Raw genomic sequence first — 15,105 nt, forward strand, 5'->3', positions numbered from 1 at the left:
AGGATAGGATATCTTCACATGAAAACTTTTGCTTTAGTAGGCTACTGTATCATAAGACAAGTATTTTAGAAATCAAGCCTGTTCTGGCTGGAGTGTTTTCTAGTTCTAATGGAGGGGAGATGGGGGAAAATACAAACTTGTTTCCTGGGAAATGTGTTATGTGTATGACTACAGCCATATTTGCAGACTTTTATCCACCAATAAAACATATAGCTTAGACCAAGGCTCTCCAACCCTGTTCCTGGAGTGCTTACCCTCCTGTAGGTTCTCACTCCAACCCAGTTCCTGGAGAGCTACCCTCCTGTAGGTTCTCACTCCAACCCTGGAGAGCTACCCTCCTGTAGGTTTTCACTCCAACCCCAGTTGTAACTAACCTGGTTCAGTTCATCAACCAGCTAATTATTAGAATCAGGTGTGCTAGATTAGGGTTGGAGTGAAACCCTACAGGAAGGTAGCTCTCCAGGAACAGGGTTGGAGTGAGAACCTACAGGAAGGTAGCTCTCCAGGAACAGGGTTGGAGTGAAACCCTACAGGACGGTAACTCTCCATGAACAGGGTTGGAGTGAGAACCTACAGGAAGGTAGCTCTCCAGGAACAGGGTTGGAGTGAAAACCTACAGGAAGGTAGCTCTCCAGGAACAGGGTTGGAGTTAAAACCTACAGGAAGGTAGCTCTCCATGAACAGGGTTGGAGTGAGAACCTACAGGTTAAAATAACAATAGAAGATCAATCCTTCTCTGATTGCGGAGTGGGAATTAGTCACCCAGCGAGACCATGGAGAGATTGAAGGCGAGAGAGCGTGAGAGAGAGAAACACACACACGTGCTCTCACCTCGCAGACACAGCTTAAAGATGACGGGCACTGCTCCGGACACCTATACTAGCTGACCCCAAGGACGCCAGGTAAGGTCACCGCCGTTACTGATACTTTGACAAAGCGTCTCCCTCCATTAGCGTTCTGTCGATACCCTTATCTACCACCATTACCTTGCCGCCGTGTGACTCATTTAGCCAGGAGTGGCTGTTAGTTTAAGCCTACGTCCCAAATGGCACCCTGTTCCCTATATATGGCCCATAGGGCTCTGGTCTAAAGTAGTGCACTATATAGGGAATAGGGTGCCATTTGGGATGAACTCCTTGAGTGTGTGATACTGCTGGGCCTATGCAGTAGTGCTGCTTTTCCTATTCGCTTCCAAGTGAAATGGTTGAAGAAAATGATGGAGATGTGTTGACAAATTGAGGCTCTTTATGTGATTCAGTGTTGGGAGAGCTATAAACGTTAAGAAATAGAATTGGATGCCGAGTGAAGGCTTTGGGAATAGAGAGGCTCGACGACGGGGGGGGGGGGGGGGTCGTATTACAAGAGGAATAAGAAAACGACGGGGGAGAGGTGTTTGAAGAGTACTACTGCTACCTAGCGACGAATGATGGGATGGTTGGCCCTGGACAATTTAAAATGGCTTGTAGGACACAGACACACTCATATTCACAGAAAATACACATAGGTGTGGGACTGCAAGAGGAGATGGGGAGAGAGACGACAAACAGCGAACACTATAAAACTGGACTTTACTCACGGCCGAGTGGCGTTTCAAAATAGTGCACACAATATGGATCTCTTGAGATATGGATATTGCACAGATCTATATTGAAATTTGGAAGTGAATTAGATTACAGTTACACACACACACACATACGTTTTTAAGTCATGTTTTTAAAATAAAATCGTAGTGGTAGATCTCAGTTTGCATTTTGACTCAGAAAGCGACCTTGACTCAAAAAAGGTTGGTGACCATCGGTCTAGACTGAATGATCTATTAATTAGGGCCAATTTCAAGTTTTCATAACAATCGGAAATCGGTATTTTTGGACACCGTTTTTTTTTTTTACACCTTTATTTAACAACACATTCTTATTTTCAATGACGGCCTAGGAACGGTGGGTTAACTGGCTTTTTCAGGGGCAGAACGACAGATTTTTTACCTTGTCAGCTCGGGGATTCGTTTTTGCAACCTTCCGGTTACTAGTGCAACGCTCTAACCACCTGCCTTACATTGCACTCCACGAGGAGCCTGCGTGGCAGGCTGACTACCTGTTACACGAGGGCAGCAAGAAGCCACGGTAAGTTGCTAGCTAGCATTAAACTTATAAAAAACAATCAATCTTCACATAATCACTAGTTAACTACACATGGTTGATGATATTACTAGTTTATCTAGCGTGTCCTGCGTTGCATATAATCGATGCGGTGCCTGTTAATTTCTCATCGAATCACAGCCTACTTCGCCAAACGGGTGATGATTTAGCACTGTCGTTGCACCAAACCTAACCAAAAACATCAATGCCTTTCTTTAAAATCAATACACAATTATATATTTTTTAAACCTGCATATTTAGTTAATATTGCCTGCTAACATGAATTTCTTATAATTAGGGAAATTGTGTCACTTCTCTTGCGTTCCGTGCAAGCAGACAGGGTATATGCAGCAGTTTGGGCCACCTGGCTCGTTGTGAACTGTGGGAAGTCCATTTATTCCTAACAAAGACCGCAATTAATTCGCAAGAATTGTACATAATTCTGACATAACATTGATGGTTGTACAATGTAACAGCAATATTTAGACTTAGGGATGCCACCCGTTAGATAAAATACGGAACGGTTCCGTATTTCACTGAAAGAATAAACTTTTTGTTTTCGAAATGATAGTTTCCGGATTCGACCATATTAATGACCAAAGGCTCGTATTTCTGTGTGTTATTATGTTATAATTAAGTCTATGATTTGATATTTGATAGAGCAGTCTGACTGAGCAATGGTAGGCAGCAGCAGGCTCGTAAGCATTCATTCAAACAGCACTTTCGTGTGTTTTTCAGCAGCTCTTCGCTGTGCTTCAAGCATTGAGCTGTTTATGACTTCAAGCCTATCAACTCCCGAGATTAGGCAGGTGTAACCGATGTGAAATGGCTAGCTAGTTAGCGGGGTGCGCGCTAATAGCGTTTCAATCGGTGACGTCACTCGCTCTGAGACTTGGAGTAGTTGTTCCCCTTGCTCTGCAAGGGCCTTGGCTTTTGTGGAGCGATGGGTAAAGATGCTTCGATGGTGGCTGTTGTCGATGTGTTCCTGGTTCGAGCCCAGGTAGGGGCGAGGAGAGGGACGGTAGCTATACTGTTACACTGGCAATACTAATGTGCCTATAAGAACATCCAATAGTCAAAGGTATATGAAATACAAATGGTATAGAGGGAAATAGTCCTATAATAACTACAACCTAAAACTTCTTACCTGGAAATATTGAAGACTCATGTTAAAAGGCACCACCAGCTTTCATATGTTATCATGTTCTGAGCAAAGAACTTAAAACGTGAGCTTTTTTACATGGCACATATTGCACTTTTACTTTCTTCTCCAACACTTTATTTTTGCATTATTTAAACCAAACATGTTTTATTATTTATTTGAGGCTAAATTAATTTTATTGATGTATTATATTAAGTTAAAATAAGTGTTCATTCAGTATTGTTGTAATTGTCATTATTTATTTTTAATTCGGCCGATTAATCGGTATCGGCTTTTTTTGGTCCTCCAATAATCGGTATCGGCGTTGAAAAATCATAATCGGTCGACCTTTAGTCTAGACCGTCCTCCAGTGGCCACCTGTTTAAGTACATGGACAGTCTCCTTAACTCACTTTCAGCTTTACACATGTAGATGATAGATGCTAGGAGAAGCAGCTGCCGAAAGCCTGTCCAGATCCTGAAATCAAGGAGTGATTTCGGCTTGCCATTTTTTTTTATGTAGATGCAATTGCAGCAAAAACTGTCACATAAAATAGAGAACCATGAGGAATGTATTGAAATCCCCCAAAACAAGTGCTAAATGACCTACAGAAGTAATTTTATGTATATTTTGAAATGAGCAGAGATAGTGAGACAGTGAGAGAGAGAAAGTGTGAGAGAGAAAGAGAGACAGAGAACTAAAAAGACAAATCTAGCCACTGACCAGGACTTGGGCTCTCCAAAGTGGAGGTAGTTGATACTGTAGAGATCCATGTCCTCTGTGTGCCAGGCAAAGGTGGTCTTCCACATGCCAAAGTACAGGTAGGGCGTGTTCACCCCCTCGATCACGATGCCACACTCCTGCTCCACCATGTCCAGCAGCGTGTTCAGGTGGCCGATATTCCACTCACTGATCTCCTGGTAACACACAGACAGAGGGGGGGTGAACACGGCGACCCAATTAAAGCATATTGGCTACATTTACCAAATAAATTGAAAGAAAAAAAGTCATGCCTATAGACATGGAGTTGAACTGTTTGTTTGTCACAATTGTACTTCAGCTAGTCTTATACCAGTGAATAACATAGCTATACTACTATGAGGACTAAGATTGCCATTGATGTTCAAGGCCATGTAGTAATACATGTTCACCACCAGATGGTATCAAGGCCACATCACATAAAGACATGATATTTCAGCTGGTATTTTTTTATTAAAACTTCAACAGGTGTTACTGTCGGGTACTTAGTAATTCCACACCATTTCTAACTACAGTGCATTTGTTAAGTATTCAGACCACTTCCCTTTTTCCAAATTTGGTTACGTTACAGCCTTATTCTAAAATGGATTAAATACAAAATGTCCTCCATCTACACACAATACCCCATAATGACGAACCGATAACAGGTTTAGAATTTTTTGCTAATTTAGTAAAAATAAAAAACGGAAAACATTCTTTCTATACATACGTAGTCAGACCATTTGCTAAAGAGACTCAACATTGAGCTCAGCATCCTGTTTCCATTGATCGTACTTGAGATGTTTCTACAACTTCATTGGAGTCCACTTGTGGTAAATTCAATTGATTGGAAATTATTTGGAAAGACACACAGCGGTCTATATAAGGTCCCACAGTTGACAGTGCGTGTCAGAGCAAAAACCAAGCCATCAGGTCGAAGGAATTGTCCGTAGAGCTCTGAGATAGGAATGTGTCGAGCCACAGATCTGGGGAAGGGTACCAAAACATTTCTGCAGCATTGAAGGTCCCCAAGAACACAGTGGCCTCCATCATTCTTAAATGGAAGAAGTTTGGAACCACCAAGACTCTTCCTAGAGCTGGGCGCCCGGCCAAACTGAGCAATCGGGGGAGATGGGCCTGGGTCAGGGAGGTGACCAAGAACCCGATGGTCACTGACAGAGCTCCTCTGTGGAGATCGGAGAACCTTCCAGAAAGACAACCATCTCTGCAGCATTCCACCAAGCAAGACTTTATAATAGAGTGGAAGACACTGCTCAGTAAGAGGCACATGACAGCTCGCTTGGAGTTTGCCAAAAGGCACCTAAAGGACTCTCAGACCATGAGAAACAAGATTCTCTGGTCTGATGAAAGCAAGATTGAACTTTTTGGCCTGAATGCCAAGTGTCATCTCTGGAGGAAATCTGGCACCATCCCTATGGTGAAGCATGGTGGTGGCAGCATCAGGCTGTGGGGATGTTTTTCAGTGGCAGGGAAGGGGAGACTAGTCAGGATTGAGGGAAAGATGAACGGAGCAAAGTACTGAGAGATCCGGCAGGGTAGCCTAGTGGTTAGAGTGTTGGAGTAGTAACTGAAAGGTTGCAAGATCGAATCCCCGAGCTGACAAGGTACAAATGTGTTGTTCTGCCCCTGAAAAAGGCAGTTAACCCACTGTTCCTAGGCCATCTTTGAAATAAGAATTTGTTAACTGACTTGCCTAGTTAAATAAATAAAAAATTTAAATCCTTGATGAAAACCTGCTACAGAGCGCTCAGGACCTGACTGGGGCGAAGGTTCACCTTCCAACAAGACAACGACCCGAAGAACACAGCCAAGACAACGCAGGAGTGGCTTCGGGACAAGTCTCTGAATGTCCATGAGTGGCCCAGCCAGAGTCCGGACTTGAACCTGATCGAACATCTCTGGAGAGACCTGAAAATAGCTGTGCAGCGACGCTCCCCATCCAACCAGACAGAGCTTGAGAGGATCTGCAGAGGAGTATGTGAGAAGCTCTCCAAATACAGGTGTGACAAGTTGGTAGCATCATACCCAAGAAGACTCTAATCGCTGCCAAAGGTGCTTCAACAAAGTACTGAGTAAAAAGAGTCTGAATACTTGCAAACATTTCAACAACAAAAAAACTTTTTGCTTTGTCATTATGGGGTATTGTGTGTAGATTGATGAGTGGCGAAAAAAAACTATTTAATCAATTTTATAATAAGACAGTAACGTAACAAAACGTGGAAAAAGTTAAGGGGTCTGAATACTTTCCGAATGCACTGTATAGCGAAGCCAGGGTCGTGTTCAGAAGGCGTGAAACAGAAGAAAACAGTAACAGCGAGGTAAGCACTATTTGAACTTGTCCCATAAGAAACACGTTGTTACTCATGTTCACGATCCATGTGCAGACCTGCCAACCCTGTCCAACTTTTTAAGAGTACCAGACGCGTGCGGGAAATTGGAGATTCAACTCGATTGGGGTTCTCTCCCCTCCCCCGCACGCTTGTGCGCTGTTTTTGAGTTTGATGGCATTATAGAATTGGTGCAAAGGCATTTTAGAAGCATTGCCTCTATAGCTAATACCGGACACTCATTCATTAACCGCTCCGTCTTCTAAACTCCCGACCCCATTTAATGCCAAGACGTTCATATCTATTTTTTTATTATACTTTTGTAATGCTTTTTGTGACGTGGATAATAATTACAGTTAATCTGGTTGCATGATCCTCGTAATGTTAAGTGGAAAATACAACTAATGGATGCGAAATTAAATGTATATCACACTCGCACAAACACGACCAGTTATTTTTCATATTTACATTTCATTTCTTTCACTAGGAAATGCGAGTGAACTGCTGGCATTTTAGAGCCCACTGAACGTTCATCTTATGTTCCCTAACATTAACTTGAAACAATTAGTGTTTACCTTTGCACAACACACTGAGTCGAAAAGGGATTTGTCCATGTGTTGACCTACAGCTGACAGTGGGCAAACTCAGCATCACAACAAACAGGAGGGGCAGACATGGGGTAGCTCGTCGAATAATTACATATTAACCTCCATGTCCGTTGACACAAACTCTGTACATGTCTGTGTGTTGCAGCTCGAGAATCATGATTAGATTCTCAGTGGATTTATTTTTTATTTAAAAAAATATATATATATAAGCCCATTTTAATTTCTGCGTACTTTTAACTCGGATCTCGTACCTGCATTCATGGCCAGAGAATTGCATATTTGGTACGCAAAATGCATGCATGTTCGCAGGTCTGCATGTCTAATAAGCAAGGCTTGTTCCTGGGCTGACTTACAGAGTCATAGATGGAGCCGCTGACGTCAGCCCCGTAGATTGGAGACACAAAGGTGAGGTTCTTCCAGTACTTCCTCTCCAGGTCGTCAAAGTCCTTGTGTCGGGGGGTACAGTACCTGGGAGTGGAGGGGAGAGTAGAGAGGTCTATAGTTCACCAGACGGATACTAAATGGGAAAGGCAGTGAAACAGGCGAGAACAAAGGCAACCCAATAATATCAATGGAAAAGTGATAAATCAAAGGTTCACAATCGTACTGTGTGTCATTTGTAATGGTCTCAACTCTTCATAACTGTGGTAACCTAAATTGCTGTGATTGGGAAAGAAAACATTTTATATAAAACTTTTTTTTTTTACTACCAAAAGCATAAATTATTCTTTAGTTTTCACTGTGAAAAAAAACAGTCTCTGATCATAACAGTAATGTATCTTCTGCATTATTCTGAATGGGTCTCAATGGGTGTAGAATGTCTGGTAGCTGGGTGATGTGAGGCCCTACTTTCTGCTGTTGGCCAGTTGGCGGTACTCCCCCACAGTCATGGACTTCTTCTGGATGTTGTACTGGGTAAAGAGGCCTGACTGGCCCGTCACCACCTGCATGATGGGAGCAGGGATCGTCATCTCCTCAATGACGTCATATGACTTCCGTGGCTTCCAGCCCTTAGGGGGAATCACCTGCAAGAAGGGCAGGAGGGAGGGAGGGAATGTGAAAGTAAGTGAGTGAGAGAGGATGTGAGGGGGCGAGAGTGAAAGTGAAAGAAAGGGGAAAAAAGAGAGACAACCGTGACCAAGTGAGATGGAGAGGCAATAACAATACAAGGCTGAATTATTAGTGTTAGGCCATTTAAACTAAACTGTCCTGATGTGTGTGTACCTTCGCCAGGCCTGCGCGGTGTGCTCCTTGAGTCTCCATGTAGGCAATGTATTTGGCAAAGTCCTTGAATTCCTCCATGGTGGGCCGGAAGGTCATGATCTTACAAGTTGGATTCATTACTGGGACTGGAGCTGAATCTGCAGCTAGTTCTGGGGCTGTATCTGGTGTTAGCTCAGGGGCTAATTCTGGGGCTGGAGCGGAATCTGCAGCTAGTTCTGGGGATATGTCTGGTGCAGGATCTTTGCCCATGTCTGGTCCTTCCAGCGACATGGTGGCAGGTGGATCTGGAAATAGAAAGAAAAGACAGCGAATAGAATAAAAAAATAAATTTTAATTTATTTTTTACCTTTATTTAACCAGGCAAGTCAGTTAAGAACACATTTTTATTTACAATGACAGCCTACCCCGACAACGCTGGGCCAATTGTGCGCCGCCCTATGGGACTGTCAATCACGGCTGGATGTGATACAGCATGGATTCTAACCAGGGACTGTAGTGACAAACCTTGCACTGAGATGCTGTGCCTTAGACCGCTGTGCCACTCGGGAGCCCAATAAGGCACCAACAGACCTGGGTTCATATGTATCTAGTCTTGAAAACCCCACCCTAGGTAACAGTGACTAGGGCACGGGTTGCCAAACGGCAAATGTTTCCGTTTATTACAAATCAGCCTGACAGTACATTTAAAAGCATTTCAAACTGAAGGAAGTATGGTTTTTGAAATGCATCAGAAAAGGTATTGAGACGTTCAGGCAATAATTTTGTATGATCTTCTTGGCGGGAAATAACAATCAGTAGCTTTCTGTCCTTGGTGACAGATTTATGTGAATATTCTAAAAGCCGCTTAAAAAAATAAAAAATCATTTTTCAACCAGAGATGAGTTTCCATCAAATTGACTTGTTGCTGATACGTTTGTGTGTGATGACGGGGTGCAAAAAAAAAAAAATCCATCGCATTTTCAACTCCATCGGTTGTCACTAAACACGTTGCATTATTAATGTAATGGAGGCTGTTTAACGGGCTCATGACTAGGGCTGTCCCAGACAACAACAAAAAAGTATAGGTCGACCGAGAGCAATCTGTTCTATCGACGAAACAATTGGTCGAAATTTTTAAACGTGTATTTTGCCATATATAGACAGACGCTATGTGTTTAAATAAAATCAACTATACTGGAAAAATATATAAAACGCATCATGTAAAGTGTTGGTCCCATGTTACATGAGCTGAAATAAACAGATGGCAGACATGTTCCATACACACAAAGTGTATTTCTTTCAAATTCTGTGCACAAATGTATTTACATCCCTGTTAGTGAGTATTTGCCAACAACCTAACAGGTGTGGCATATCAAGATGCTGATTAAACAGCATCATCATTACACAGGTGTGCCTTGTTCTGGGGACAATAAAAGGCCACTCTAAAATGTGCAGTTTTGTTACACAACACAATGCCACAGATATCTCAAGTTGAGGGAGTATACAATTGGCATGCTGACTGCAGGCATCTCAACCAGAGCTGTTGCCAGAGAATGAGAATTTAATGTTCATTTATTTACCATGTTTTAGTGAATTTGGCAGTACATCCAACCCGCCTCACAACCGCAGACCACGTGTATGGCGTCGTGTGGGCAAGCGGTTTACGGATGTCAACGTTGTGAACAGCGTGCCCCATGTTGGCGGTGGTGGTAAGGTATACGCAGGCATACGCTACGTGCAATGAACACAGTTGCATTTTATCTATGCCAATTTGAATGCACAGAGATACCGTGACAAGATCATGAGGCCCATTGTCGTGCCATTCATCCGCCCACATCACCTCATGTTTCAGCATGATAATGCACGGCCCCATGTCGCAAGGATCTGTATACAACTCCTGGAAGACGAAAATGTACCAGTTATTCAAATGGCCCGCATACACAGCAGACATGTCGCCCATTGAGCATGTTCGGGATCTTTTCTATCAACGTGGACGTCAGCATATTCCAGTTCCTGACAATATCCAGCAACTTCACACAGCCATTGAAGAGGAGTGGGACAACATTCCACAACCAACTGACTAATTAACTCATGCAAAGGAGATGTGTAACGCTGCATGAGGCAAAAGCTGTCTGTGACAAACAGATGCATATCTGTATTCCCAGGCAAGTGAAATACATAGATTAGGGCCTAATGATTTGTTTTGCAAATGACTGGATTTCCTTATGTACCAAATCAGTAAAATCTTTGAAATTGTTGCGTTTATATTTTTGTTCAGTATGAATGCATGCACTAATCTTGTGCAACACGTTAGGACATAAAACGGATCGCGTTCTTCATTTCACTTGTCACATTATGAAGCTTGCGGTAGTTCTCCAGAACGGTTGAGCCAGTCACGTGTTTGTTTGCAAATAGCACAAAGGGACACAGCGGGAACAGAGTCCAGCGGTGTATTGACATGGGTCGCGTTTTATATTGAAAGTCAACTGTTTTTTGCTTCAATAAAAATTATTCAGGGACGTGCAACTATAGTTTTCCTTCATATAAAATACATTAATGCAAAACAATAGGCAGAAAATTGCTTAATTTTCATCAGATAACAGAAGTGCAACGCTATATGGTTGGTAGCCACACAGAGTAAATAAGCGTGCAATGTTTTTGCATGGCCATCATATTTTTCATGTTTATCATAGAAAGAATGTAGCCAGCTACATGTCCTAACGTTTTTGTTGTTGTTAAAAAGGTTATCTTTAATTTTACCAGAGAAAAGTAGGCTGGCTACACCAAGAAAGGTACAAGAGAAAAGTAGCTACACTTCAGTCAGAGCGCGGTCTGCTGATTGAATGCCTGTTTGTGAATGTGCATCCGAGTGGAGAAATGCAACTGAAGCATGAAATTAGTCTGATGACGAACAGAAATTACAAGAAGCATCTTAGAGCTGCGCTTCCAAACGCAGCAAGTTATTTATTATGAATTTTAAACTTTTTTTAATGCGTGAAAAACAAATATTTCTGCATTAACGCGACCCTTAAGTTTAACTTGATAGTTATCTAAGCATCTGAATGAATGTGACGGGTATCATATAGTGTTCGCTTTGAGGAGTTTGCGAAATTAATGCCCGTTGGATGAGTTGTGTACATCTGCCACTGTTTGATTTCCTTGCGTTTATTTCCTCTCTTCTAACAGAGCAGGCAGGCCCATTGCCCTAGCGACTCCACACAGGCACAACGTGTACACATGCTGCTTCAGAGACAGTACAGTTCTTCCTTCAGAGAAGCATGCGCCAAAACTTTGTTCATTTGCACAATGTCTCTCGTTCACATTCGCTTGTAAAATGTCCAAATTCACCAAAAATGACATTTCGGTAGCTCTTTCCTATACATGTATAACTTTACGAGTTGGATTGGCTACCTTAATTTTGTTTATTTTCGTTTACGCTCATTGGCAGTTTTAGCTAGCAGCCTCCGCGGAAATTCGATATTACGTATGCTAATTTTGTTAGCCTTCTGGTAGACACCCAATGGGTTTATTAGCTGTTTTTGCGACCCTTGTGTAATAAGCCTGTAATACCGTAAATCCAGAGATGAGAGAAGGACGGTATGACAAATTCTGGTTCCCGCCGGGCCCTAATCAGTAGGCTATTAAAGACTCAAACTGGCAACAGGAGCAGGACCTGTCTTATTACTGTAGATATACAGTACCAGTCAAAAGTTTGTACACACCAACTCATTCAAGGGTTTTCCTTTATTTTTACAATTTTCTACATGGTAGAATAATAGTTAAGACATCAAACGATGAAATAACACATGGAATCATGTAGTAACCAATAAAACTGTTAAACAAATCAAAATATATTTTTGATTTTAGATTCTTCAAAATAGCCACACTAACTTTGACAGCTTATCACACTCTTGGCATTCTCTCAACCAGCTTCACCTGGAAACCTTTTCCAACAGTCTTGAAGGAGTTCCCAGATATAATGAGCACTTGTTGGCTGCTTTTCCTTCAATCTGTGGTCCAACTCATCCCAAACCACCTCAATTGGGTTGAGGTCAGGTGATTGTGGAGGCCAGGTCATCTGATGCAGCATTCCATCTCTCCTTCTTGGTCAAATAGCCATTACACAGCCTGGAGGCGTGTTGGGTCATTGTCCTGTTGAAAAACAAATGATGGTCCCACTTAGCGCAAACCAGATGGGATGGCATATCGCGCTGCAGAATGCTGTGGTAGTCATGCTGGTTAACTGTGCTTTGAATTCTAAATAAGTCGGCAACAATGTCACCAGCAAAGCACACCATCACACCCCCTCCTCCATGCTTCACGGTGGTGACTACATATGCAGAGAGCATCCGTTCACCTACTCTGCGTCTCAAAGACATGGCGGTTGGAATCAAAAATCCCAAACCAAAAGGACAGATTCCCACCGGTCTAAATGTCCATTGCTCGTGTTTCTTGGCCAAAGCAAGTCTCTCCTTATTGGTGTCATTTGGTAGTGGTTTCTTTGCAGCAATTTGACCATGAAGGTCTGCTTCACGTAGTCTACTCTGAACAGTTGATGTTGAGGTGTGTCTGTTACTTGAACTCTGAAGCATTTATATGGACCGCAATTTAACTGTGCAATTTCTGAAGCTGGTAACTAATGAACTTATCCTCTGCAGCAGAGGTAACTCTGTCTTCCTTTCCTGTGGTGGTCCTCATGAGAGCCAGTTTCATCATAGAGCTTGATGGTTTTTGCGACTGCACTTGAAGATACTTTCAAAGTTCTTGAAATTTTCCAGATTGACTGACCTTCATGTCTTAAAGTAATTGTGGACTGTTGTTTCCCTTTACTTATTTGAGCTGTTCTTGCCATAAAATGGACTTGGTCTTTCACCAAATAGGGCTATCTTCTGTATACCACCCCTACCTTGTCACAACACAACTGATTGGCCCAAATGCATTAAGGAAAAAAATTCCACAAATGTACTTTTAACAAGGCACATCTGTTAATTGAAATGCATTCCAGGTGACTACCTCATGATCTGGTTGAGAGAATGCCAAGAGTGTGCAAAGCTAGCAAAGGGTGGCTACTTTGAAGAATCTAAAATATATTGAATTTTTATTCCATGTGTTATTTCATAGTTTTGATGTCTTCACTATTATTTTACAATGTAGAAAATAGTAAAAACCCTGGAATGAGTAAGTGTGTCCAAACTTTTGACTGGTACTAATATAATACCTAAAGTTATTAGAAAAACATTTAAAATCCAATATCAAAAACACTTTTCTATCCTGTCAGTTCTTCACACACTGATTTTATTACCTACATTTTAGCATTTTATTCTTAACGTATTTTACTTAGTTTAAAGACACTTGGAGAGGTGAAACAATGAGTAATCAGTGTGTTCTTAAATTCACTCTTTCATACACGTTTCTGAGTGATACATGAAGCTATGGCAGGACGCACGTAGACAGTATACAACTGGCTTTGTCAAAAACACAGACAGGGGAACTTAGCCAGTATCTGACTAGCTAGCCAACTAGCTACACATACTGAAACTAGCAATTGTATTAGTACACTGATAAAACTGGCACATTTATCCCACTAGCTATTCACCGTGTGACTCAGTTGGTAGAACATGGCACTTGTAACGTCAGGGTTGTGGGTTCGATTCCCACTGGGGACTAGTACCAGCAAATAGGAAAATGTATGCACACACTACTGTAAATCACTCTGGATAAGGGTGTCTGCTAAATTACTAAACTGTAAACTCACAGGAATAACGCTCCAGGCATTTGTAGCATACGTTAGCTAGCAAGTATTTCAAGGTAATGTTAGCAAGCACAAAGTGATTTTCGGAGCAGGTTAGGACAGCATTTTCGCTAACCATTTCCCCAACCTTAACCTCAGTATCCTAACCTGCTCCGTAAATTTTCCAAACCTGCTACGAAAAAGTAACTTAGGTAACGAAAAGTGTTTCGCAGCTAAACTAGTTACAGTAACGTTACATACAGTAAGTTAATAGTTCGCGTGCAAGCGTACGCTGACCGTCGTGACACAGGCAGCTAGCAAGCAAACTCGATATTCATAATTAACAGTAGCTACTAAGATAGGAAAATAGTGCATACTATGGATCGATCAAAAAACGATTGTGTAACGTTAGTGTCACTTATGTCAGCAATGCATGCTAGTTATATGGGTGTCCGATGTATGCAATTAAAACTAGCTAAGTTAGTTAGCTCGCGCCTAGAAACGTAACGAAATGTTATGTTATGTTCCTAGGCTCGCCCTAGCAAAGCACGTAGCTAGTTAGTAATAGTTGTATAATAGTTGTAAGCAAACACCAATTTCTACTGTCGAGAATGGCCGTTTTGGGAGTTCATTCGAATTTTGACAGCCAGTACTCCGCTCACAGGCTGCCTTCCCCCATTCCATACAAGTCAACAAAACAGGCACCTTCGCTGGCTAACTAGCTAGCTACAACTGTTTTTGATCACATCGGAAATAACACGTGTATCTAGGTGCACTTGAGCCCCCAAAAATAAGCAAATCATTCAACATTACCTCCTGCAGCAAAATATGTTCCTTTTCTTTATTTTTCTCAATCGATGTTTCTCGTTTTATAAAATCCACACACGATCGATTATCTTTTAGAGCTTTAGCTAGCTGGTTGCACACAGGAGAGCTAGGCCTCACGCCTCCCTCACGAGTTTTAGCTCAGTGATTGGCCAGACTAGGTTTGTAGGCATTCACTGGATACATTCTGTGGATTTGTTTGGATGACCTCGTTGATAGATTGCTATATGAACCAATAAGGCAGAACGAACTGGGCAGCACATATTCCGGTTGCGAAAAAGGTTAACCTCCAGGAAGCGTCATTTTACGATATCAAAACGAAAATGGTACCGAGATGGGTCGTCACTAGTTACCCCAGCCACAAAGTCATAAACCC

At 42.1% G+C, this 15,105-nt stretch overlaps 1 protein-coding gene across 4 annotated transcripts in view; it reads right to left on the reverse strand.

Annotated features, from left to right (window-relative positions):
* LOC139539489 (lysine-specific demethylase 4B-like) overlaps positions 1-14,860 on the reverse strand; it is a 103,065-nt gene extending 88,205 nt beyond the window's left edge. For 2 of the 4 annotated variants that reach the window (XM_071342490.1, XM_071342489.1), the window contains exons 1-6: positions 14,718-14,851; positions 12,110-12,325; positions 8,195-8,478; positions 7,820-7,995; positions 7,324-7,438; positions 4,000-4,193 (exon numbers count right to left, since the gene is read on the reverse strand). In XM_071342490.1, the coding sequence (XP_071198591.1) occupies positions 4,000-4,193; positions 7,324-7,438; positions 7,820-7,995; positions 8,195-8,478; positions 12,110-12,263 (923 nt within the window). In that variant the 5' untranslated portion in view covers positions 12,264-12,325; positions 14,718-14,851. Of the gene's footprint in view, positions 1-3,999; positions 4,194-7,323; positions 7,439-7,819; positions 7,996-8,194; positions 8,479-12,109; positions 12,326-14,717 lie in introns of all 4 variants that reach the window. The other 2 variants (XM_071342492.1, XM_071342491.1) reach the window with 1 other exon arrangement.
* Positions 14,861-15,105: the final 245 nt, after the last annotated feature.

This window comes from Salvelinus alpinus, chromosome 15 (genome assembly GCF_045679555.1).
Source record: "Salvelinus alpinus chromosome 15, SLU_Salpinus.1, whole genome shotgun sequence".
Classification (NCBI taxonomy): Eukaryota; Metazoa; Chordata; class Actinopteri; order Salmoniformes; family Salmonidae; genus Salvelinus; species Salvelinus alpinus.